Source organism: Pseudorasbora parva, chromosome 1, assembly GCF_024679245.1.
Source record: "Pseudorasbora parva isolate DD20220531a chromosome 1, ASM2467924v1, whole genome shotgun sequence".
Lineage (NCBI taxonomy): Eukaryota > Metazoa > Chordata > Actinopteri > Cypriniformes > Gobionidae > Pseudorasbora > Pseudorasbora parva.
The window spans coordinates 46,022,732-46,047,395 of NC_090172.1; the positions used below are offsets into that span (position 1 = coordinate 46,022,732).

A 24,664-nucleotide genomic window follows, 5' to 3' on the forward strand; every position below is an offset into this window, starting at 1 on the left:
GATCAAAGATGAGTTTCAATTTATAAAACTATTGACGACAGGGGGACTTTAATCATTTCTTTACTTTATTAATTTTCCATTCTTGTAAAAAACTTCATTATGTGTAGTATGAAACTATCAAATGTGGAAAATAAATTGCTGAAGTATAATGTAACTTTAACATTCAATTGTACTTACAACTGTCACTGAGATTTGCCCTTTATAATCAGGATAGTTCACCCAAAAAGGAAAATTCTGTTATGAATGTGGCTTACTCATGTAGGTTCAAACCTAGATGACTTTCTTCTGTGAAACAGAAAATGAGATTTTAACATTAACTTTTTCTGCATTCAACACAAGTGCATGGTTACTGAACATTTTCTGATCCGCACAAGGAAATGGTGTCAGAATTTTCCTTTATGGGGGAATCATCCCTATAAGTAGTATGTGTGGTTAACCTCTTTGCTGAGGTCCAGCTGGTAGTCCAGAGGCTCCAGATCCAGCTCTCTCATGGGTGTGCTGCTCAGAGTAAGCCATTCGTCTGAGCGAGAGCGCTGTCTCTCTTTGTGTTCGACTGGTCTCTCCTCACCCTGCACGGCCCGCTCCAATAGCTGCAAATCAAAGTCCTGCTCTCTCCTCCACTGAAGGCACACAAACACACAGAGCCCTGAGACCGCCAATCTAGACCTCACACACACCCAAGTCAGGACACGCATTTCGTTTTTTCTCCTGATTTACAGGACAAGAAAAGTATACAAAAACATTTACAATTACACTATGTCATACTTAAGAGATCATACTGTGACAGATCTTAACTAAGAAGATGGGTTTTTTCCCAAACCTCCCTGAGCCGTAGATACTATTAAAGCCAAATGACCTCTGTGCTCCACATATCAGTTTACGTCCAACATTCATACTTCACATGAAATGAAAAGTTTAAAGAGGAGAGCCCTGCACAAAAGCAACACACACAAAACTTTGTTAAACTGCAACCATGAGCATAATTATATATTGTCCCGGTGTGCTCCTGTACCTCTGTACCATGTAAAAATGTTTGGAGTGATTGCGTCTGAAGCGTCTCATGTTCAAGCTCTCAAACCTTAGAGTATAGCACTCCTGCAGACCCAGAAAGTCGCAATAAAAGGCTCCATCTGCGACTTCATTTACATGCTTCATTCCCAGGCTTTATTGTGCTTACTGGAAAGAAAATAAATCAGTGTGTCGTGAAATAAACTGCGGTTTCACATTCACAGTTGACAGAAAAAGAACAATTACTTTCTTTCTTTTGCTTTTCTCACTAGCAGTGTTTATTTTCTTATGTGCAAAAATCTACAAAAAAGAGAGGAAAGCAGAGCTGTGCAATTGATTTTCTCTTGGCAAATTATGCTACAATTCGCTGTTAAATTATTATGACCGTACAAGTGATTAAAAAACATGTTCAGTACAATTATAAACACTTATTCATACATCACCCAGGCAATTCATGGTGTACACATTCAAATACATTTTGGTAAAACAAAGAGCAATATTATAAATGTTTTTTTTTTTTTTTAAGTTAAACCAAGTCATGTTTTTTGTTTTGTTTTTTAAATTAAAATTAAATTGTTTTTAAATCAACAAACATAAAATATTTATTCTGTACAAAGAAGGCCATCACCTGCCCCAAGTCAGACCCAAATGTTGTGAGGAAAATTATTTTGCAGGTTTAGGAAGAATTCTTATTAGAAAGCCGGATGTGAAAAGTGAAATTTGGTGAAATTAGTATAAAACAAAAAATGCATGAGTGAGGTAAGCACAATATAGTCTGGTTTCACACTTTAGTTATGCGATAATTATTATGCTTGAGTGATGAACAGCTAAAAGGTTTGAGAGCTTGTGCTTGAAAGTTTGTTATAGTATATGAGTCCACAAATACAGCAGACCTTGTTTCCCATAACTTTGAGCATTGGGTTATTGTTATAGAGGTTAAAATAGCATTTTGATGTTAGTGTTGGATTTGGCCAATTCAAACACCCCCAAGTAAAAGCACACTACTTTGATTCACTATCCCAGATGAGCTGCTCCATTGAGATCCATGTCCCAAATTAAACACTTATACAAGTCATTAGAACATTTTGAACCTGTAATGAGTCAATAGCGAATCAGATTCCATTAATAAACCTCTAAACACAATCCACGTCTTTCATTGGCAAATAGTATAACTTCTTATTCTTTAGCCCATATATGTGGCCTGACAACATATAATCTCTCATGTCTCCTTCCAACACCTCCGACATACCCACTTACCTGCGGCAAACACTGTGCTGAATTTTGACAATTTTTTTTAAAATGCTGATCGCATTAACGCCAAATCTTACAGTTCTCCATCAAAATAGTGTAAATAGCTGAATTGTGCTCTAACGTACTGATCCTAGGTCTGCAGACACGGGTCTGGACGCGGAAGCGCGAGATGTGGAGGCCTGCCGCTCGCCCTGGCTGAGCGTCCTCTTGCGCTCCCGTACGAGAGCCTTTTGGTGACGTTTCATCCTCTCCAGCTGCTCTTCGGCACTCATGCGGCCGCGCTGCTGCACGATCTCCCCAGAGTATAGCCGCTCCAAGGCACTCTTTGGTCTCTCCTTGGAGACACAAGATGATGTGTTAATAATGCTGAAAGAAACCGCACCATAGCAACAGTGTGGAGAAAAACATGTATCACTATTTCTTCAAAAATATTAAGCAGCACAACTGTTTTCAACACTGACAATAGGAAAAGTTTCTTGAGCAGCAAATCAGCATATTAGAATGATTTCAGAAGGATCATGTGAAGACTGGAGTAATGATGCTGAAAATACAGCTTTACCATCACAGGAATAAACTGTATACAATGTTTTTCCTGTATTTTTTATCAAATAAACGCAATTAAAGCACTCACCATACTCTCCCAGCTAATTTGGTGCTTAGACCTATATGTCAGTACCAAAATATGAAAAAAATCTCTACTCTAAAAATATTTTATTAACAGCAGATTTAAAAAAATGTACAAACGTGTCGGCTCTTTGCCTTCGTCGGTGTGACAATTTTACTTTTTACTTCTCAATAATTATATATAGAAAGTACACTGCAGGTCTTCAGGTGATCATGATCATAATCGAACAATCAAATAATCGGTCCACAGACTCCAGTTTAGGTCCATCTAGAACATTTAATAAAAGATAATAACAAAAAACAATGCTGGGGAAATAAAATAAAAAAATCTTCATATGTACTCCTGACTAGACGGACAGATGATCAATACACAGACTATAATTAAACTCAATCTTGAACATCAAATAAAGGGAACAATTACACATCAGGCAAATGTGGCGTTCATAAACATTGCGCCAAAAAAAAACATGACAGATCATAATCTTATTTAAACCTAAAGGAAACATAGTTTGTAAATGAAACATCCAAAATGTCTTTTTGCCTATCTTGGTGAACAAAAGACTTTCAAAAACTTTCCTTCAAACCTTTTCTCTTAAAACTTTCTTTGAACAATATAGTACATTTAATTATATTATAGTTTTTTTGTAGAACAATTTAATTTAATTGATTTTGTATAATGTGTTGTTAATAATGCGTGTAAACAGTCAGAAAGAGAAAAAGAAAAATTAAGTAGACGAGTCCACAGCTCTGCTGTGCTCATTTCTGTTAACATTTTCTGCATGAATCCATTAGGGTTGGAGACACACTGTGTTCACAGTCTGCATGGCAACACTACCGCAGTAACTCATTCGCAAAGTACAGTCTGGCTCAAGCCCACACTGGCTGCTTTTATTTCATGTGCTCAGCGGTTTGTACTGCTGCTGCGTCTAATCAACCTGCTGCTTGTCAGCTCTGCCAAAGCAAACCTTGAGAGACCCTTTATGTCCCTCTGCCTCTCAATAGACACTTTCAGGACTTGTTTGGTTTCCTACCTTCAAGCTTGTGGTGGTGGTGATTCCTCTTCTGAGGGTGACAAACGATGAAATGTTTGATGATTGGTTCAGTCTTGAAGACGAGCCAGTCAAACCTAACAGAAGTTGGACTGGATTAGACAACTCTTTCATACTCTCAAATTCTGAGCTGAGAGATCGTACTTTCAAACATCATCCATTATCACTGACCGCTAAGTCTATCACGTTCACACTAGGTACGCAATTAAGCAAGCACGTTTCATCAGCTATGGGCACTTTTGGCCCTGTGGACTCTATTAAAGAACTTTTTCTCTTTTGTTTTTGTTTTAATGTCTGCTAACAATGTCCAACAGTATGTACAGTACATTCAAAAGTTTGGGGTTGGTAAGAATTTGTAATACTTTAAAAGAAGTCTCTTATGTTCACCAAGGCTGCATTTATCAAAAATAAAATACAAACAGTAACATTATGACATATAAGAACAAAATTCTATTTTAAAATGTAATGTTATTCAAGTGATGGCAAAGTGCAGCATGATTCTTCAGAAATGATTCTAATATACTGATTTGGTGCTCAAGAAACATTACTAATTATTATTAATGTGGAAACAATTGTGCTGTTTATAATTTTTTTGAAAACCTTTATACATTTGGCTTCTTTTGGAGACCAATATACAAAGGATGAATAGAAAGTTCAAACAAGCATTGAAATAGATTTTATATTTTGTCAATGTAAAAGTCTTAAATGTCACTTTGATCGATTGAATGCATCCTTACAGAATAAAAGTACTAATATCTTTAAGATTATATCTTACTAATACTAACCCCAAAATTTTGAACGGAACTATCGCTCAGGAAAATTCTGTAACAATTGTTTACCATTTTGTTGATCACATCTCAAATTGTTTATCGTGTTTAACAGCATTCTTTGAAGAAATTAATAGTGGTGGAAATTATATTGTTCACATTTTTGGCTCCTTCGTAATGTTAAGACTGAATTCACATTCACAGCATCTTATGTAGCCTAAATGCATTAACCTATATTTCCACACTTGCAGAATTTGTCAAAATTCTCCAATTGGGAATTATAGAAGTTGGGAAGCACCTCCACAGGCTACAAAGCAAATATACATAATAATTAATTAATAATTAAAAATACTACTTACAGAATGTTTTCACATCAGCAGTTAACTGTACTGTGTTTTACAATACGTGAACCAAACCTCACATTCCCTTTTTAGCGAGTGTGGTACTGCTGTGCGAACCTGAGCCTGACTGTGGCTGTCATGTGCAGTTTTGTGTGTACCTCTGTTTGGTAGAGTTTGGTAGCCACTTTCACGGCTCAAGCCCCCCATTTGTCCACCAACTGCCAGCAGTTCAGGCTCACTGAGGAATGCCCGTATCTCAACCTACAGTCCCAGAAGAATAAAGCTCAGAACAATAAAAACATTTAACCAATAGCACAGGTGACAGCTGACCTAATCCGGGTACTGTTGAGTGTAACAAACCTTATGATCTCCATTAGTGTACTGCCCGATCTCACGGTCACGTTTCCGCTCATCAGACTGTCGCTTCAGCCCCCGGACTGATGTGTGGCGGATGACCGAGGTCTCTTTGGGGAGAGGAGGCACAGCTGGGGGGTGTTCATCTGGGCTGTAGAGGTGAGGGAGGGGGGGTCTGGGTGGAGCATCTTCCTCAGGCTGTATATGTATAAATAAAACATCCATAAATAAAGACAAATAGACTAAAGAAGTATCTTGATTACATTGTTTCACTCACTCGTTCACTCACCCATTTTTGCTTGTGCGAGAGCTGCAGGGGCTGCTGGGTAGACTGCACCGGGCTGAGATGGGGACTGGATTGGGCAGCTTTCAGTTCACCCATTGATGGGCTTGCAGAGAGTGAAGGCACTGCGGACAATGACGCTGAAGGCACGAGTTTCCTCTCTGGGTTACGTCAACATCACAAAGCAAAAAAACACATGTATGATTATCAGCAGCATCTGTGTGAAGTAAAGCAGAGTTTCGTGTGGTGATGTTTGACCTCAGTACCTCGATCTGTGTTCCAGTGCATGGGGGTGATGGCAGGAAGGGACCCGCTCTCACCTGGATTCTGCACAGAGTCAATGGTCACTCTGTAGTTGGCTTTGCTGGAGCTCAGGCCTGCAAGCACGTCCTCTATCCGCCACAGCTCCTTCCTCAGCTGAGATTTCTCATGCTGCAGAGTAGCACAGAATTAATCATTTTGGATAAAATAAAACTAATTGTATTGATTTGTATGGATTATATTGATTAAACTGAATAAAAGAGTAACTATAAGAACCTGAAACAGGACAGACTATTGTGTATACTGCTGCAGTACATAATTATATGCATTACATTTACTTAAATAATTATATAAAACAGAATATATTATTTCATACTATATACACACACACACAACTTAAATGAATCTAAATAGACAAATAAATATATATATAGTATATATAATCAATAATATATATATATATATATATATATATAACATAAATGAATATCAGAATCTATAAATGCAAGGTTACGCTATTCGAGTATATAGAATATTGAAAATGAACATCTTTCCGTATTCAGATCAAATAAATATAATATAATTTATATGATTTATAATATAATATAATATAATATAATATAATATAATATAATATAATATAATATAATATAATATAATAAACAGAAACAGAAAAATTAAAATTAGCCAACAGCTAAAGAATATAATTAATATAATGAATATAATGAATAGAATAGAATGAATAGAATAGAATAGAATAGAATAGAATAGAATAGAATAGAATAGAATAGAATAGAATAGAATAGAATAGAATAGAATAGAATAGAATAGAATAGAATAGAATAGAATAGAAGTACTTTCTTAACGCTGTGATCACTGTTAAAAAAAATATGACGACCCTGAGGCTTGTCTTTGATTTTCTAAGAGGCAAATTTAGAGCTCAAAGGGGCACTGAAGAAAGGATAGGATTTTCTCTTATTTGTATTTTCAGAACAAGCCATAATTTATTGACTGTGTCTATGTGAGCTCTCACACAAACACTTGAGAAATCAATAATCTTAGACACTGTATGCCTTGTTCTTACGGCTCTATCACACTGATCAAAAACTGACATTAGATCTTCACTCTGGCTCCGAGAGCACCATATCTCTTTCATCACTTTGTTCTTTCTCTATCAATTACCGGACTGAGAGGTGCATGCTGAATAGAAAAGGAGGCTGACATGGTTTAACATCTTTTGATACACTCTGCTGCTCAAGCAGTATTGATACTTTAGTTTGGAAGCATGCATTAAACAGATAAAAGCTGGAATATAATTTTGAGTTTAAGCAAAGAAAGACATTTTGAAAAGAGTTTAAACAGCTTGGTGTCCTTTTCTTCTGAGTCTGACCTGAGAGAGAGCACTGTGGGTCATCTGGTCTTGAAGGGCTGAACGCAGTCTGTCCACATCTCTCTCCAAGTGGTTGTACTCTGCCCAAGCGTTCTCCATCTCCTGTTTAACACAGAACAAAAGCGAGCCTCAGATCTAAGGCAATGAGCTGATATTAGCATTGCACTGAATTATTTTCAGTCTCAGTATAATAGCTTAATATGATATTAGTATTGCATTGCATTGATATTCTTGAGTCTTCTGTCAGTTTATGGACACGGGTATGTGCCCTCCCCTCACCGTGGACACCTGTGAGATGTCCGCCCTGATGTGGACCACATCCTCCCGTAACAGCTTCTGTTGATAGGCGATCTTTTCTGCATGGGCGGGCTGGTCATGGTACTGTTCCATCTGCTGATGGGAAACATCCAGAACTGACTCGAGCTTGTCCTAGATAAGGTGAGAAACAGAAGAGAATGCAAATAGAAGTTAAAAAGAAAAAGAACTAGCTCTAGGGAGCCGAGACATCAGGTTGGACATTAGGGCTGCATAATTATAGTCTTCTTCTGTGATGAAGCAAATTTTGACCTAATGAAATCTAAAATGAAATCTAAAACTGGTTATTTAATATGGCTGAGTAAATCTGACTATATTAGGTTACAACAGCAAAAGTCATTTTAAAGGGTTAGATCAAGTAGAAATAGATCTTCAAGACCAACAACTGCTTTAGGGGTCTGTTATATTTAAAACAAAACAAAAATGTTTTTTAAAGTCACTTGCGCTCATTATTGCTTAATATATTCATGGAAACACAACACTTTTTTTCCAGGATTCTTTGATGAAAAGTAATATTATAAATGTCTTTACTGTCGCTTAAGATCAATTTAATGCATCCTTGTTGAAAAAAAGTATTAATTTCTTAAAACAAAATCTGGCCCCAAACTTTTGATCGGTAGCATACTAACTTGACATAAAATGACAATTATGATTTCCGTCATAATCTTGCAGCCCCCACTGAAAACTGTCGACCTTTCAGCATTCAGTTGATACACTATTCGATATATGGTTTGCAATATGGAACTTGGATGAGGGAAAAAACACAAAGTACCTTATCTTCCTTGAGTGTGCATATCCTGACCTCCAGCTCCTGCAGGATCTTGTCTTGCTCGCATAACCTACTAAGTTTTACCTGGGGAGACGATCACAAGCAGCAATAAAACATGGTCACCAAACAGAAGGCATGACTGAACTGAATCCATTAAAGTATACAAACATATCAAAAAGAGGGCCGACAGAATACATTCTTCCACTATTCCATATTCAACATTTCCAACTATTGAAGATAATCATTAGCATAAACTCCATGCACCCAAGACAATTTTGCTGTCATTATTTGCAGAAACAAACAGCATTTTCTCAGTGAAAAATGGGTTACAGGGTACGTGTGCGCGTGCGAGAGAGACGGAAGCTGCAGAAGTGTCTTGTTTACAGTCTTCTTCACACTGCCTGTTTATTCTCCACTCTGTTTATCATTCCCTCCGATTAATTATTAAGCTGTTGTGTTATTATTTTACAGCCACATATTGTTGTTTTAACAGCATTAAATATTCATCACACAGATAAATCCACCAACAAAATTCGTATAAATTGTTAAACTGAAACAATGTTAATGATGAAAAGCCAGGACTTCCAGATTATTTACCTCCAATCAACTGAAAAACAGTGGGAGCACTGGAATACAAAAAAAAAATCTAACTGAAAAATTCACCAGCCCTAAGTATAAAACTCCCATTGCATGTATTTTTCCCTTTAAATTGAGCATCGAATATAAAAATCCCTCGTCAATAATTTCAATTTCTTCTTGACACAGAGAGCTCGTTTCTCCCCACAGCGCGCACAGCCGCCTTGCTCCAATGCCTGTGTTTACTAGCACAAATTCAGGCTCGAGTAACAGCTTTTGTGAAAAGCAAACAGGGAGAATGAAAGGGAAGACGGGGATCAGAAAGTGGGCATTAATAAAGAGAGAAGGGAACTTACATCTATGTCACTTTCAGCTATTTTAACAGGCCGAGGCTGTCGATCTTTAAGAGCGTCTCGTCCAGTTACCTGTTGACAAAAGGCAAAAAGCTCATACACTTGCAACAACATTAGCATCAGCATCAAGACTATGAGGCTGTAAGCTTCCATCGATCAAGCAACAAACAAGACTACACATTCTATTGACATAAGCTTGGTGAAATCATGTAAACTAGCTGTGCTTTGGCAAACTGAAAGATGATGAACAAAAAAAACAAAGCATAACAAAACAAACCAACACTGTTTTTGGAAGCTCGGAGATGTGTTTACGAACAAATAGCAATTGGGGTATTTGGGGATAGCCGCAACGATCCACCCAAAGGGCTGCTCTTTCTTTGGCAAAGTATCAATACTTTCATCGGCAGTGAACTTGACATGAACCCATGTGAGAGTGAATCATTTTGTGATAAACAAGGGTTAGCTAAAGGATACTGCATAAGTAAGAGCAGCTGTCTGCAAACGTTCACTCATTAACAGAAAACCTCAAACTCTAGTTTCTAGAATAAGTCCTTGATGCTTAATGTTTGCACTGAAATAATAAGCACAGCCTTCACATAATGGTCACAATTATAATGCAATCTCTATGAAATCCCTCATCAGAGCTGTATTGATATTTTACCAAAAGAACAACCTTGGATGTCCTTGAAAAAAAAAAAATTGCTGTCAAAATAGCACATGCATATGAGTATGACTCTACAGATCATGTGCGAGGCACACAACGGTAACGGTCCAGGGGAGATTACATCACTGAAGCAGGTGTAGGCATGAAGTGCTCACATTTTGTGCACACACCATCCTTACAAACAAACAGAACGCACTGTGTACCGAATAGATGAGAGGTTCAATACTTTTCATCTGTTTGAAATGAAGATAAAAAGGGTTTCTGTGAACTGTGGGTATAAATTTAGGCATACATTGGAAATATACATTTGAAATATGAATTATTAATTTAAGCAAGTAATGCACTTCACATCAAAGAGGATCTGAAAAGCCGGTGACCATAAAGTTTGTGACAAAGTGGAGAAACTCTATATAAGAGCTATGAAGGCTACTAGGGCTGCACAATATATTGAATTTAACAAAATGCAGAAAATTGTTCAAATTATGACATGCATATTGCAATGGCTTAATTTAAAGGGATGGTTCTCTCAAAAATGAAAATGACCCCATGATTTATTCACCCTCAAGCCATCATAAGTGTATATGACTTTCCTCTTTCACACGGATACAATTTGAGTTGTATTAAAAAATGTCCTGGCTCATTCAAGCTTTATAATGGCAGTAAACGTCAGCCCAAATTTGAAGTCCAAAAAAGTGCATCCATCCCTAATAAACGTGCTCCACACCACTGGGGGATTAATAAAGGCCTTCTGAAGCAAATCAATGGGCAGACCGCCTTCTGTATTCAACTTAAGGAAAAAGAGTACCTGACGATGACGTCAGACATCAGTAAGCATTTTGAACTGCAAGAGCCATTACATTTTCTTAAAGGGTTACTTCAGCGATTAGCATATGGCTTTGTATCCATAGAAACCCTGGAGTATATTCAAATGATCGTGCTCCCACATGGACTATTTCAACAATGTCTTTACTACCTTTCTGGGCCTTGAAAGTGGCAATTACATTACAATCTATGAGGGGTCAGAAAGCTCTCGATTTCATCAAAAATATCTTAATTTGTGCTCCAAAGATGAACGAAGGTCTAATGGGTTTGGAACGACATGAGGGTGAGTAATTAATGATAGGAATTTTCATGTTTGGGTGAATTAACCCGTTAACAAGTTACCGCATATCACACATTCTTCAATATCATGCAGCCCTAAATGCAACTGATGCCACAAACAACTGATGCCTAAATGATGCCTAAATGCAACTGATGCACAAACAGTAGGAAAGACAATTCAGAATCAGATTCTAGCGTCCATCTGACCTTCAATTGTCAAACTCTCCTCCTGGACTCTTAACATTCGCAGACATCACTAGTCATCATATCCATGCATCCTCCAAGACTTTTATTGCTAAATTGCAGCAGAAAATCTGATTTTTAGCAGTAAAAGCTTAAAATTACACATTGCTCTCTGTGAATATTGACTGATGTAAATTTAATCATCGGTTTCAAAATTCACTCTACACATCCTTCAGGGTTAGAGAGGAGAGCAGCTGTTACAGAGAATAAGGAGGGGGAATAAATCAGGAAGAATTTATGCCTTGAGGAGAGAGGGAGAAGATGGGCAGAGGAAGAAGGTGAAGGCAGATCCACTTAAGCCCACCTTCAGGTCTAGATACTCCAGGTCCTTCTTCAGTTGGATGTAAGTGTCATCTGCCTTAAAGTGGGAAATGAAAAAAGAGGTCACATGACTCATGGCTGAGAGTACAGCATTTAAGAGTGAGACTGATATTCATGGACACTGTAAACCTAAACGCTGGTACATCATAAAACATTGTACAAGTGCATGTTATGGGTGATTACCCATTTTTATTTATAGTTTTTATTTACAACAAGCAAAATAGTTACTTACAATTTTATTATCTCCAATTTGAACTCAGACTGATGCACTGTTGAAGGTGTCACACGTTAATTGAAAAATATATGATTTGCTTCTTCATTCTAAAGGTCTATACTTACTCAGAGCATGAATTTTTTGCAATAATGTGATTTAAGAACATTTTAAATGAACCCCTTATACAGAGTGCATAAATCGGTACACAATGAAGTATTTTACAATAATGCTGTAAATGTTGTAGAATACTAGTTACGTTTTAGTGTGCAACACTGTAACCGACAGAGACCAAGAGTGGAATGGGACACGGCTTATGTCTGTTCTACCAAATGATTATACTAATGTCTGAGTACTTTTTTGACACATTTCATAGCTACAATTTCATATGCACAAGTAAACCAGAGATGTTTTTATATGTTTCTTGTTCATGGCAACATTCAATTATGTGAATGCAGGCAAGTCAACAAGCAACATGCTGTTAACATCCGAGAAGCAATCTGAGGATCCAAAATACAAGAGAGGAAGAAACTACAAAAGTCCAAAAAAAGCAAAATGCAGAGGAAAGGTTCTTCAAAAACACAAAACAGGCTGTTACGTCAAATTGCGCAGCCCAAGCTGTAACGTTCTACCACAGACTCCATGCTAACGGAGCGCTAACACCAAACCAACGCAATCACAACTAGAACCAACAGCGCACGACTGTAAAGATGAGCACAGAATGGGGGTTAGGGAAAGGGGGGCATGATATGCTCAGGGTGGGTTGAGGGGGAAATGTGACCCTCTAACCTGCAAACTGGGGCCTGAGAGGCCGTTGTGCTGGTTCTGCAGGTGTGTGAATGTGTCGCTGTGCACGCTGGCCATCTTGGCCCGGTGTCTCCTGAGCTGGATGAGCAGCAGGGTCAACTCCTCCGGCTGCAGGACAGCGGGGAGACGGGAGAGAAAGCACTTCAGGAGGTGACCACCAGGGCGGCGGTAAGATGTTGAGAAATTTGGCCAAAAGGAGTGGCGAACAGTAACAGCCAGGCTTTAACGACATCTCAGATCACTTTCTCAAAACTTGAACGCTAAACGCTCCTCGTGGCTGAAATGCAATCTACCAACAAGATCTTCTGTTTCCCTGTGGTTCCTAGAGATTCAATCTGAAAAAAAGTCTCACCGTTTTTCCATGCAGACTTGGTGCACTGACTGTGTGTGTGATGTAGCCCATTGTTGGCATAGATCTCCTTTCTATTTGCGAAGTCTGCAAAGACACAAAATTATACAAAATGGTGAAAATGAAGAAATTCACAGTCCACTATTCTAAAATTCTTTTTTTTTGTTTACGGATATTGTACATTTAAGTAAAGTACTAAAAGTCAGTTTCAAAGTTTAGCAAAACTAGGGCTCAGCAGAACACATTTCTCTCATTTATCTGTTTATTTCAGTTAAGAAAGTGTGTTTGATTTCAAATGTGCCACAGGGCTTTGAGGGTTTGACAGTTTTGCTTAACGTACAAAATTACTCATCTAAGCCCATCATAGCACCTCAAAAGGACACAAACAACAAGAGATTTAATTAACTACACATAAATTATCTCCAACCTGCTTTCTTAAAATAACATTTGTTTGCTACCAGCAGGGTAGCACTGTAGACTCCAATGTTTAGACTCCACTCTAGTTCCCAATGCGAATCCCACAGCACTGCATTTTTGCTGTATAATAGGTTTTTTATTTAAATACAAGATCAGAAGAAAGAGACCATTGCTGAGGCGGTTTATTGAGCGCTTTGCTTAGCCTTTGGCGAATCTTAGCATCCAAACACATTCTAGTGATCCACCGTGGAGGTCCATAAACCACTCTACAAAACACACTTTAGCGTTTAAGATGCATCTATAGACAGGCTTCTGCAGCTGAGGAGTTGACCTCACAAGTCAAGCAGTGACAGCAGTCTGATACAGTTCATCTAAAACTACTTTTCATACTTGCAGTATTTATTTTATCCATACTCATTGAAAGTATATCTCAAAAACAAACATGTTCTTGTTCTCAAATACTTGAAAAAACTCACACTGCAGAACTAATTAAACTTGTGAAGACAAAAAAAGTGATTGAAATGCAGAAAAAAAGTTCTATATTAAACTGTATGTATGATTTTTATGTACACTACTACTTTTCAAAAGTTTGGAGTCAGTAAGATTTTAATGTTTTTGAAATGAGTCTCATGCTCACCAAGGCTGCATTTATTTGATTTATAATTTAAGATAACTGTTTTCTATTTGAATATATTTTAAAGTATAATTTATTCTTGTGATGGCAGAGCTGAATTGTCAGAATATATCTTTAGTACAGCTTCGCTTAATGCCCGTTTCAAACATACTCCATGCAGGAGCCGCGCTGTTGTGCTTTCACATGTCACGTTTGCAGCGCGTAACTGATCTGTGGTTGTACACCACAAACACAGCATTTGTTCATTATTTTTATTTCAAATGTAAAAGTTGTTAGGCTACTGAACATGGCTTGTCATCATTGCAATCCACTTTTTTAAACTCTTTCATAGATTACTCATTTAAAAGCATTAAAGGGGGGGTGAAATGCTGTTTCATGCATACTGAGCTTTTTACACCTTTAAAGACTTGGATTCCCATCCTAAACATAGACAAAGTTTCAAAAACTAATGTTGGACGTTTGATGGAGTATTTCTGTGTTAAAAATACTCCTTCCGGTTTCTCACAAGTTTCGGCGAGTTTTTTTCGAGTATGGGTCTACTTGACGTTAAATAGAGCGGAAGGTCCTTGTATGGGCTGTACGGGCTCTTCTCCCGGAAGGGTGCGCGCGCGCGTCACTAGAGGGAGAGAGAGGAAATGCACGCTGTAAACAGTCTCTCAGGTGCAGATCCAGTCGTCCGTGAACACTTATGTCGCGCCGCGCTCCACTTTATTCCTATGGGTGACGTCGAGCGACTTCAACGCTTCAGCACAGCATTCCGGGAAGGCAGCGCTGCATTTGAACCGATTTGAACGCAGAAATGACTGGAAGCTTAAAGGCATCGCTTCAGTCGCGTCGCAAAGTGGATTTCCACGGTCACTGCTGTCACAGGACTTCACCAAATCATACCAAAGAAGTGTGTTTTTGACAGAGCGGTCCTGCTTTGGAAGATGCCGGTGAGTAAATCAACTTCAAATGTCTCTGCTATTGGCTACCGTCGCATGAGTAAACATCAGTAAACGATACGATCGCGTGCTTCGTCATTCAAATGCGCTAACGGTTACTCCATTGTTGTTCTGTTTAACGTTACACTATTCTGACTCTGACGTGCAAAACCGTTTTGCTTGCTACCTCTAAGGTCTAGTCACATACAATAGTCCATAAACCGAATCATGTCCTCATAAACTGCACACAAAGGCCCCTAAATACAGTACATACCACAGAGACGGACATCCTGATGTTGCCGTTTCTCCTGTTCAATTTATTTCAGCCTCAGATTTGATTGTGGATCATTATCTGTATTAGCTGAGATAGATGGGTTTCTCCACGCTTGAGGACGTCACCGCTTTGCGCGCTTGTCATTCTTTAGCTCCGCCCACACGATACGCCTCCAGGCGCTCGGTTTTTTCCGGAAAGACTCGGTACAGCCCATATTTCTTTTATAAATATGATAAAACTAAAGACTTTTCGGAGATATGAAGGATGCAATACTACTCTATAGGTACTCAAGATTGACATGAGATTGACTGAAACTGAGTGTTTCACCCCCCCTTTAATATAAACAACGTTTTATTCAATTCCTTTTTTCCAATTCCTTTATACTTATATAGCCTTTTAGCCTGACAAGCCAGACCCACATCAAAATGTTTGGTCAGGAAACTCACCATTGGCAGGGCTCAATCTGAGAGGCGGGATAAACGGTTGTCTTTCAAACTCCCTCTGCACGCGATAGGATATCGCTACAACCAACCAGAGCAACGAAGGTGAAACGGAGCTCGTTGATAGATTAAACATTAGCCGTATACGGTTGGCTAAACTCCGAACACATCTTCCCTTTTTAAGAATGACTTCAGTGCCGTTCTTTGTTCTTTTCTCAGAGAAAAGCTTAACTCCAAGTCTTCCAGTGTCACGGTCAAAGCTGAGTCGAAAGATCACCGTTCGCCAGTTTCTGTGTTTACTAGAAGCACGCAAACGCAACTCGGCCGTCGTCATTATGGCCCCGCCCGCCGACTATACACGATGTGATTGGCCCGGCAAGAGTTAGGCGAAAATAGCTCAGAAGGGTATTGAGAGTTGCTAGACGACACTCGCGGGCAGATTAAATTTGCTGCCGCTAGGGTGCGTCTAGATTTCTAGGCTAATAGCCTTTAGGTTTATATATTAGGTTGCTCAGGCAACGCAAGTGGCAAAACATTTAAACATATGTTATAATCAATGTTAAAATCACAAACATTACAAAAGACAATGTTGTTTTTCCACCTCCAAGAAAGGAGGAAGGACGAGTGCTATCCATTATGTCTCCTATTAGCTAAATGCCTGGTAAGATGTTGATTTCCTTGCTTTACCCAAGGAAAAAAGCCATGTGATGACTTTGAAACTTTACAAAAAGAATTGTAAATTATATTCAAATGATATGCATCGGTGGTGAAATTACTAGATTTTTGCATCACTATAATTCTGCGATCCATCACTGCAAAAAATAGACTGCTGTATATGCACTGCTGTATACGCACCGCTCCTGGAATGGATCGCCGGACCGCATCCGCATGCAGTGTAAAAGCTGTAATCTGTTAACATGGGTCCGGAAAAAAATATGCACCGCATACGCACTGCAAATGGAGTATGTGTGAAACGGGCGTTAAGATCAATTTAATGCATCCTTGCCGAATTTCTTCATAATTTCCTACATCAAAAATCTAATCTTTTAATCATTCTCAAATCATGCTGGAGAACATGGTCATAGGGTTTTAAACAAACCTGTGGAGATTGTGCAGCTTAAATGCTGCTGTAAGTAAAGCAAAAGGGGACAATCAAAAGATATGTGATAAAAGATCTGAAAATAAATGTTAATTTCCCCACTTAATTTATGCTGATAATTGTTGTCAACCGTTAAACCGATAATATATAATGTAATGAAACAATAATGAAAGCATTCACTAGTAGTCTCAGATTTTTAGATCCCGCTGAGATGTTCTTTGTGGTCTCCCTGCGCATCGACTGAAGCTGTGTTTTTCTTTCTATCTGTTTTCTGACAGCTTCTGTGAATCTTTCTGTTGGAGGCATGTAATTAGTAAGTTCACACGAGTCCCAGCGTATGCAGAGAAGGAATGGTAGTGACAGTATGTTAACTTGTAAGAGGCACAGAGGTTCCTGTGACTGCAGTCGCGTGTGAATGTGGCACTGGGAGCGGCGCTCTCATGTGGGGGGTGTTGCCAGCAGATGCTACTATTTGTCACACAAGCAACTTTGGCGATACGCATAAACAAAAACGCTCCCTTTAGACACACCCTCTCCACCTGGGAGTCAAACCCTGAGTGAAGACTGTGTGAATCCTGTCTCAAAGTCCAAATCAAAGCCTGAGTAGAGGGAAAATCAGTTTTCCCATAACCCTTCACGCCTTTGGTGGTCAAGACTCCTGTGGTCTGAACAAAGAGAAGAACTTGCCACAACTAATTTAAAATTGTGAGATTATGTGAACTGCTCTAGATTCCCTACCTTTGAGATCTGGGAACATATTCCTCTGGGAGAACCCAAAATGGGTGTGTCCACGGTGGCAAAATCATCCAGGGGACGCACCGTCACTCTGTCGGCGGGCGTGTGGGGCCTGCGTGGGGACAAGGACTTGGAAGGGTGCCCGGATGTGGGCATGTCACATGGTGATGGGGGCACAGATATGGATCGTGGCATTTCTAGAGTGACCCTGAAGCCAGACGTGTCCATGTAGTCAGGCCCGGTGTAGATTGGTGCCGTGGGGCTTCCGTGGCGGAACTGTTGGCGCTGCTGCCACTCGTACAGCTGCCACACCATGCCTTCTTTAGTGGCCATCCGCTCGTCGGTGGACATCCGAAAGTGACTAAGACGGTCATGGGCATACTTGTAGTCACTAGGTAGGTTGCGGGTCACTGGGGGGGAACTGCCTCCGGAGTGGTGGCGAGTGGTCTTTGGCAACGACTGGTACGTCTCCATCATGACGGACTTAGGCTGGAGAGGAGGTGTCCGTCTGGGTAGGGTGTACTCAGCAGCGGGATGGCTGAAATTAAGTTTTTTTACTGTTAATATTGATGCCCTTCTCCCTGTCAATTAGCAAACATATGCAATACGTACACAATATTTATATATATAAAAAACAAATCTTTGTTCCTAAAATGTTTTTATTCAGGTTGAGCTGCAAATTAAAATATGACTTAATAATAATAATAATAATAATAATAATAATAATAATAATAATAATTTATAGTTAATAAATAATAATAATAGTTACTAATATTTTATTATCTAATATTTGATTATATAATATGTATTATTCTTTCTATTATTATTATTATTTATACTAATAAAATAACACAATTAAGAACATATTTTAATGTTATAGATATCTAATATTGCTAAATTTTATATTTAATCTAAACTGCTGATATGAATTTCAGTGTAAAAAAAACAAAGTGTTTAATACAAAGATGTTTTTAACGTGTTCTACAGGTTAGTTCTTGTAAACGCAAAAATGTAAATGTAATTTAATTTGAAACAACAAATTAAAATTATTATAATTAATAATAATATAATATTTGAAAACATAGTTTATTAGTTATTATTATTATTATTATTATTATTATACTACAAAAAATATATATATAGATATATATATGTAAAAACTTCGGAAGGAGTTAACTTTTTTTAGTAGTAACCAGAATGCGGTTGCTAGAACTTTTGAACACAAAACATTCCCTTTAATAGTTAGTGTGTTTTTAAACTGCAACCGCTAGAGGGAGCTCCTTCATAAGAAAGAACCCATATGAATATAGAATCCCACAATGGCTCGAGTTCTCAATGTTACATCATTTAATGAGCATATTACACATAACGCTGTATGGTTTCCTAGCATTGTGTCCCTACCACAGCACAAATAAGGGTGTCTACACAAACAAAATGTACCTTTTGGGGTCTCCTTTCTGCACCTTCACCCAGTGCTCGACCTGAGCCAGCGCGGTTTTCCTTTGTACCTTTTTCTCTGTGTCTGTACGGGGGACGAGACCCCTCTTATACACCATGTTCCCGTTCTGATCAGGGGGCACACCTGAGGAGGACAACCCGTTCCTGTGAGTGGGCAACGTGGACGGCGGGCGAGAATGTGCACCTGATTGGGAAAGCCCCTCCACCTCTCCAAGGGAAATGGTTTTAACAGGATCCTCTAATATTTCCTTGCTGTAAACATAGCACTCCTCCCCGTCTCGCTCCGGCCTCAGCTCTGCCACCTCCACATGCACTGTCTGCTGGAGGCCATCGGTCTGGGAGGAGCTTTTGATGCTGCTGCCGAAATGGTTGGTCTGAGGGACTGCGTGCTGCTCAGGTTTAGAGCTTCTTTCTGCCTCTCTGTAAAATGAAAGGGAGTTATTTAATAGCAGAAAATATAGTTAATATTTAACCTTCAAAATGGCCTGTCACTTAATAGACTTTTTTGGTCTAAGTGATGAGTTGACTTGACTTTTACCACACAAAAAAAAGAATGTATTTGAAAAAATTAAGTTATGTGAACTTGCCCGTTCCACATAAAGTTTTTTTACTTAATCTTAGAGCAATGGGTTTCCTCACTTTAAGTTAAGTCAACTGATGACTTTTTACAGAAGCAAAAGGACAGAAATGAGCTTAGACTTTTAAATGAATTCTTAATGAATCTACAACTTATTGTGATGATAACTGACCTTGAACTAACTGTCTAGTTAACTAAATCTATTTCAATCCTAATTGCAATATGGTGTTTTAAACATATATGGCATTCTTTCTTTCATGGGATATCAAAAGAAAAATTTAGCACAATGTCTGAGCTGCTTTCTTTACAGAATAAAAGAGGAGGCCAGGAGGGAACCAGGGACTGTCACGCTCCAAAAATGACAAAAATGCACCATAAAAGCATCATAAAAGTAGTTCATATAAATCTCGCACAATAGATTTTATACACAAAAGTTCGGATTTTTAATGTTTTTGAAATAAGGCTCTCCAAGCAATGCTCACCAAGGCTGTATTTAACAGTAATATTGTGGAAAAATATCATTATGATTTAAAATAACAAATTTACATTAACATTTTAAAAAGCCTTTGATGGCAAAACTGAATTTTCAGCATTACGCCAGTTTTTAGTGCTACATGATGCTTCACAAATCATTCTAATATGTCGATTTGGTGATCAAGAAACAGTTCTATATAATATTATATAATAATTGATAATTGTTTTGATAATTATCTTATTATTATCAATGTATCAATTATTCACATTATAATCAAAGCAGTTTTCTTGGGTATGATTACTCTGTGAGGAACAAGACAAATGTAAGAAACTTTGAAAATATGTTTGACAACTGTGGTCACCGCTGTCTTTTTTTCCATGAAAAGAGCAGCTTGGGCATTCAACAACCCTAAATATTTTGTGTTTAGAAGACAAAGCCATTAGTAAATCATGATAATCATTTTTGTATGAGCTATTCCTTGAAACAGGTGATAGGCGACATAACCTGATTTAGTATGTTTGGACTATTTTGACCGGATAGCAATTAACAAAGTTAACAATTAATAAAAATGTTAAATTTAGCACACTGAATTTCGGTTAGCCTACTTGTTTGCTTTATTATAGCCCAGTGGTCATCTGTATAAATCTGAATCAAAATAAGAAATGATCTTAAGAGTCAATATTTAAAACACATTCATGGAACAATTACAAGTGGAACAAAAGGAGATCTGAAATGCATCAGCACTACAGATCACATTCATACAGCTGCAGTCTTTACATGCAATATTGTGAATATATCCCTAGGTGGGGCTGTTATTTTACATTCAAAATCTCCCTCAAATAAACCAAGGGCCTATAGCAGAAGGTCAATTAAACAGAATAAAGTACAGCAGCGCTAACTGACATTTCCCCCCTCGTCTTGATCAGACACGTGCTGGTCTGGCATCAGAATGGCAAGATTAGCAGCACTGCCATCAATCCACATGCATCTGTAAAGGTCTTTGCCTACAAAGCGCACAAATGCAGCCACTACACTAGTCCAACCAACCATAAACAACATTATAAACCACCTTCATGGGTATTAACCACCTACTCCTCTGTTTTATGTACACTATAAAAGCCCAGCAATAAGGAAAGCCCTAGGGACAAAGCCTCTCTGCCCTCATGTAAAGGAAGAGCATGGGGGCAGCACACTAGCATCACTCCCCAGTCTCAGTGCAGTGTTTGGGACGGTGGCCCACAGTCAGCTGCCTGCAGCGTGCCGCAGTGATACTCCTCCCCAGAGCTGCAGTGTCAAAGTGTACACAAGAATGGCACTGTGCCTCTGCACAAGCACAAAAGCAGCAGGTGAGTGAGAATACCGCACTGCTTTTGCTTTACCCCTGATCTGTGGATCAGACGTGAGCTTCAGGCGGGTGGGTGTTGGGTGTTCAATAATATTTCAGGCATTCTGACTTATTTACACTGTTAAAGAGTTGGATTTTTTAGCATGGCCAAAATTTCAAAAAACGACTTGGACATATATGATGGAGTCTTTCTGTGCCAATGGATTCTAAAAAGTTTGGGGGGAAAAACATTTTGAGTATGGCCCTGTATGACATCATAAAGGCCGGAATTGCTCGTATGCGCACTTCACCAGGATGATCGCGTGCACACATCAACCAGAGCCAGAGCAAGAGCGTGCCTATCAACGAGCTTCGTATGGGTTACAGTAGTCGTCGGCATTGCTGATTTTGGGGTCTGAAAACAAAAATGTTACTAAAGAAGTGTTTTTCTTTCTAGTTAAAAAAATTAACTTGTTCAGCTTTCTAAAGAACCCAGCGTTAAAGGGATAGTTCACCCAAAAATGAAAGTGTGATGCTAATCTACTTACCCGCTATTACTTCCGTCTAGTAAGGGCAAACCGGCGCAATCATAGATAGATTCTTCATTAGTGCCTGCGCGGATCAGTCGAATGAGGAATCTACATAACACATATATATATCTATGATTGCGCCAGTTTGACCTTCTCCGGCAGAAGTAATGACGGATGGGAACACTAAATGAGATTCGTCCAGATATAAAGTAAAAAAAATAACAAATACTTTTCGGTTTCTGACAGAAACCGACCGGTTCGTGTCTTAAGACATCAGTGTGTCGTCACGAGCAGCAGGGTTTTTGTGCATGTTGTATAAGTATGTTTTTTGTCTGATAGAATTGTTACCCATTCACATGCATTATGACTGGCACACAGCAACGGTTGGAATTAAAAAAATCTTAATTTATATTCTACTGAAGAAACAAACACCTACATATTGGATGTAAGAAGATAAACATGACATTTTCATTTTTGGGTGAGCTATCCCTTTAAGGAAACAGTTGGATGCAGATTTTTTATTTTTATTTTTCAGAGCAGCAACGGAGTTCTGCGAGTGTGTTTGTTTGTTCTCGGTCATGAGCCGCACCGCAGGCAGTGAGTGAAAATGCATCAAATGTGTGTGTTTTCACAAGTGCATATAATGTAAACAACATGAACATATAGTATATCGAAAGTTATCCAGGGATAATGGCATTATGTATTGTTTGCGTTTGGGGTGTGTGTGTGTGTGTGTGTGAGTGTTTGTGTGTTTTTGTGACATATGAGGACCCAAAAGTGTATAATGACAGGGGTATGACATTACAAGGAGAGGGTGAATTATGAGGGCATTGGCCATGTCCCCACTTTTCAAAATGCTTATAAATCATTCAGGATGAGGTTTTTTAGAAAGTAAAAATGCAGAATGTTTCCTGTGATGGGTAGGTTTAGGGGTAGGGGCAGCGTAAGGGGATATAAAATATGGTTTGTACAGTATAAAAACCATTATGCCTATGTCATAAAAACGTGTGTGTGCGTGTGTGTGTGTGTGTGTGGGGCATGCCTTCACGAGCTTGGCTGTTTTCGGAAAGAATCCATACAACGTATAGGTCTTTTATAAATATGATAAAACTAAAGACTCTTTGGCGATATAAAGGATGCAATATTACTCTAGGTACTCAACATTATCATTAGATTGGTAGAAACTGTTTGTGTTTTGTACCCTTATGGGCTAGATTTACTAAACTAAAGCAAATTAACGTTAGCATGATTCCAAAAAAGCGCAGATGGGAGACAAAAGTTCTGTGTGATCTAAGAATTCTGTGATGACGTGGAAATTAAAGAACACAGACAGCCTGATAATTTCCATAATGACCAACGCCATACGATTTAGCGTCTGGTTTACGACTCCCAATAAAGTGACGAGCAAGAACCTTAGTAAATCACCTTGCCTAATTAATTTAAATACTCTCCTCCCACAAATGTTGCATCTGAAAGGGAAACTCCTACAAATGCATATACAATAAGGTCAGCTGCAGGTCAAATTTTTCATTGTGCGTCTTTAGTAAATCCAGACAGTAGTGCTAATGTCAAAAGAGTTGTTAGAATGCTGTTAGAAAATCTAGCCCTATATCACTAGAACGCATCATACATCTACAGTTTTAATGCAACAAGCCCTTCAAGTGCTTTATTTGGTGTGAATTTGCAGGTCAGATTTGTCCAAAATTTGGTATACACTACACATTGAAAGATAACCATCCTTTGCATGGACTTGAGTTGCCAGCCTCATGAGAAAGAAATGAATACAGCACAAAGTCAAGCTTTAACCGTGATCGTTGGCTGTCATGATGTCATTGGGCAGCCTCAGTGAGATTGATTAAATGTTAAACAACTTCCCTTTTGTTGTGCATGAAATAATAGGAAATACAAGGCCACGTTAAAAACATTTATAATATTAGAGGATTATGAATATAAACTAGGGCTGGGCAAGTTAACGCGTTTTTAGTGCGTTAACGCATTTATTAATTAACGCCGACAATTATTTTATCGCGTATTAACACAGTTATTTATTATTATATTGAAAGGCCGTTGCTCACTGCCTCTGAATACACATACATTACAGACAAACCATTGGTCACAGGAGAATACAGGGCTGTCTATAGCCTAAGCCAAGGGCTTGACATTCTTTGTCGTGGACAAATAAAATATAAAAATAACCAGAAATGCGAGAATGATTCAGATTTTTTTGTTGTTTTTATTATATTCAATGTAAACAGCGATTGATGAGTGTATCTCTACCTCTGGTGCGTTAACAAGTCGCGTTGAGGCTCACGCTGCCTGTCTCTTTGTGAGAGACATTCGTGGTGAAATCAAAACAATTGAGCAGCAATATAAACTCACAGAAGAAACATACTGGAAGTTTTTTGTAGTTGTTGATATTTATGATTTATGATATTGTTAATAACCCAAGTCGACTTTGCAATCGTGAATTGTGTAGCATGAATGGTGTAGCCTAGTTCAATAAACAAGTAGCCTAATTAATATTAAGTTACTTTAATTTTAGATCCAAACAACCTTTTTTGTTCCATTTCACCCATGATTTCACCAACGAAAATAGTTCCAGAGGAAAGCAACACTCAGCGCGGTGTTTTGTGACTAAATGATTCAGCGTTTTGAATGAATCATACTAATAAACGACTCAATGACTCACTTGCCGCCCCCTATTGGCGGGTATGTTTAAAAGTATGATTGCATGTTTTATT

At 38.4% G+C, this 24,664-nt stretch overlaps 1 protein-coding gene across 17 annotated transcripts in view; it reads right to left on the reverse strand.

Annotated features, from left to right (window-relative positions):
• plekha7b (pleckstrin homology domain containing, family A member 7b) overlaps window positions 1-24,664 on the reverse strand; it is a 142,436-nt gene that overhangs the window by 11,219 nt on the left and 106,553 nt on the right. For 10 of the 17 annotated variants that reach the window (XR_010904956.1, XR_010904957.1, XM_067442923.1 and 7 more), the window contains 16 exons: window positions 19,000-19,437; window positions 17,563-18,097; window positions 13,041-13,124; window positions 12,671-12,796; window positions 11,591-11,707; window positions 9,345-9,413; window positions 8,416-8,496; window positions 7,608-7,757; window positions 7,329-7,430; window positions 5,944-6,109; window positions 5,684-5,838; window positions 5,401-5,592; window positions 5,199-5,301; window positions 3,915-4,009; window positions 2,385-2,594; window positions 438-620 (listed from right to left, as the gene is read on the reverse strand). Coding sequence is in view for 15 of the 17 variants with exons in the window: in XM_067442923.1 (XP_067299024.1) it covers window positions 438-620; window positions 2,385-2,594; window positions 3,915-4,009; window positions 5,199-5,301; window positions 5,401-5,592; window positions 5,684-5,838; window positions 5,944-6,109; window positions 7,329-7,430; window positions 7,608-7,757; window positions 8,416-8,496; window positions 9,345-9,413; window positions 11,591-11,707; window positions 12,671-12,796; window positions 13,041-13,124; window positions 17,563-18,097; window positions 19,000-19,437 (2,806 nt within the window). In the remaining 2 variants the exon portion in view is untranslated. The remainder of the gene's footprint in view (window positions 1-437; window positions 621-2,384; window positions 2,595-3,914; window positions 4,010-5,198; window positions 5,302-5,400; window positions 5,593-5,683; window positions 5,839-5,943; window positions 6,110-7,328; window positions 7,431-7,607; window positions 7,758-8,415; window positions 8,497-9,344; window positions 9,414-11,590; window positions 11,708-12,670; window positions 12,797-13,040; window positions 13,125-17,562; window positions 18,098-18,999; window positions 19,438-24,664) is intronic. The other 7 variants (XM_067442935.1, XM_067442932.1, XM_067442922.1 and 4 more) reach the window with 6 other exon arrangements.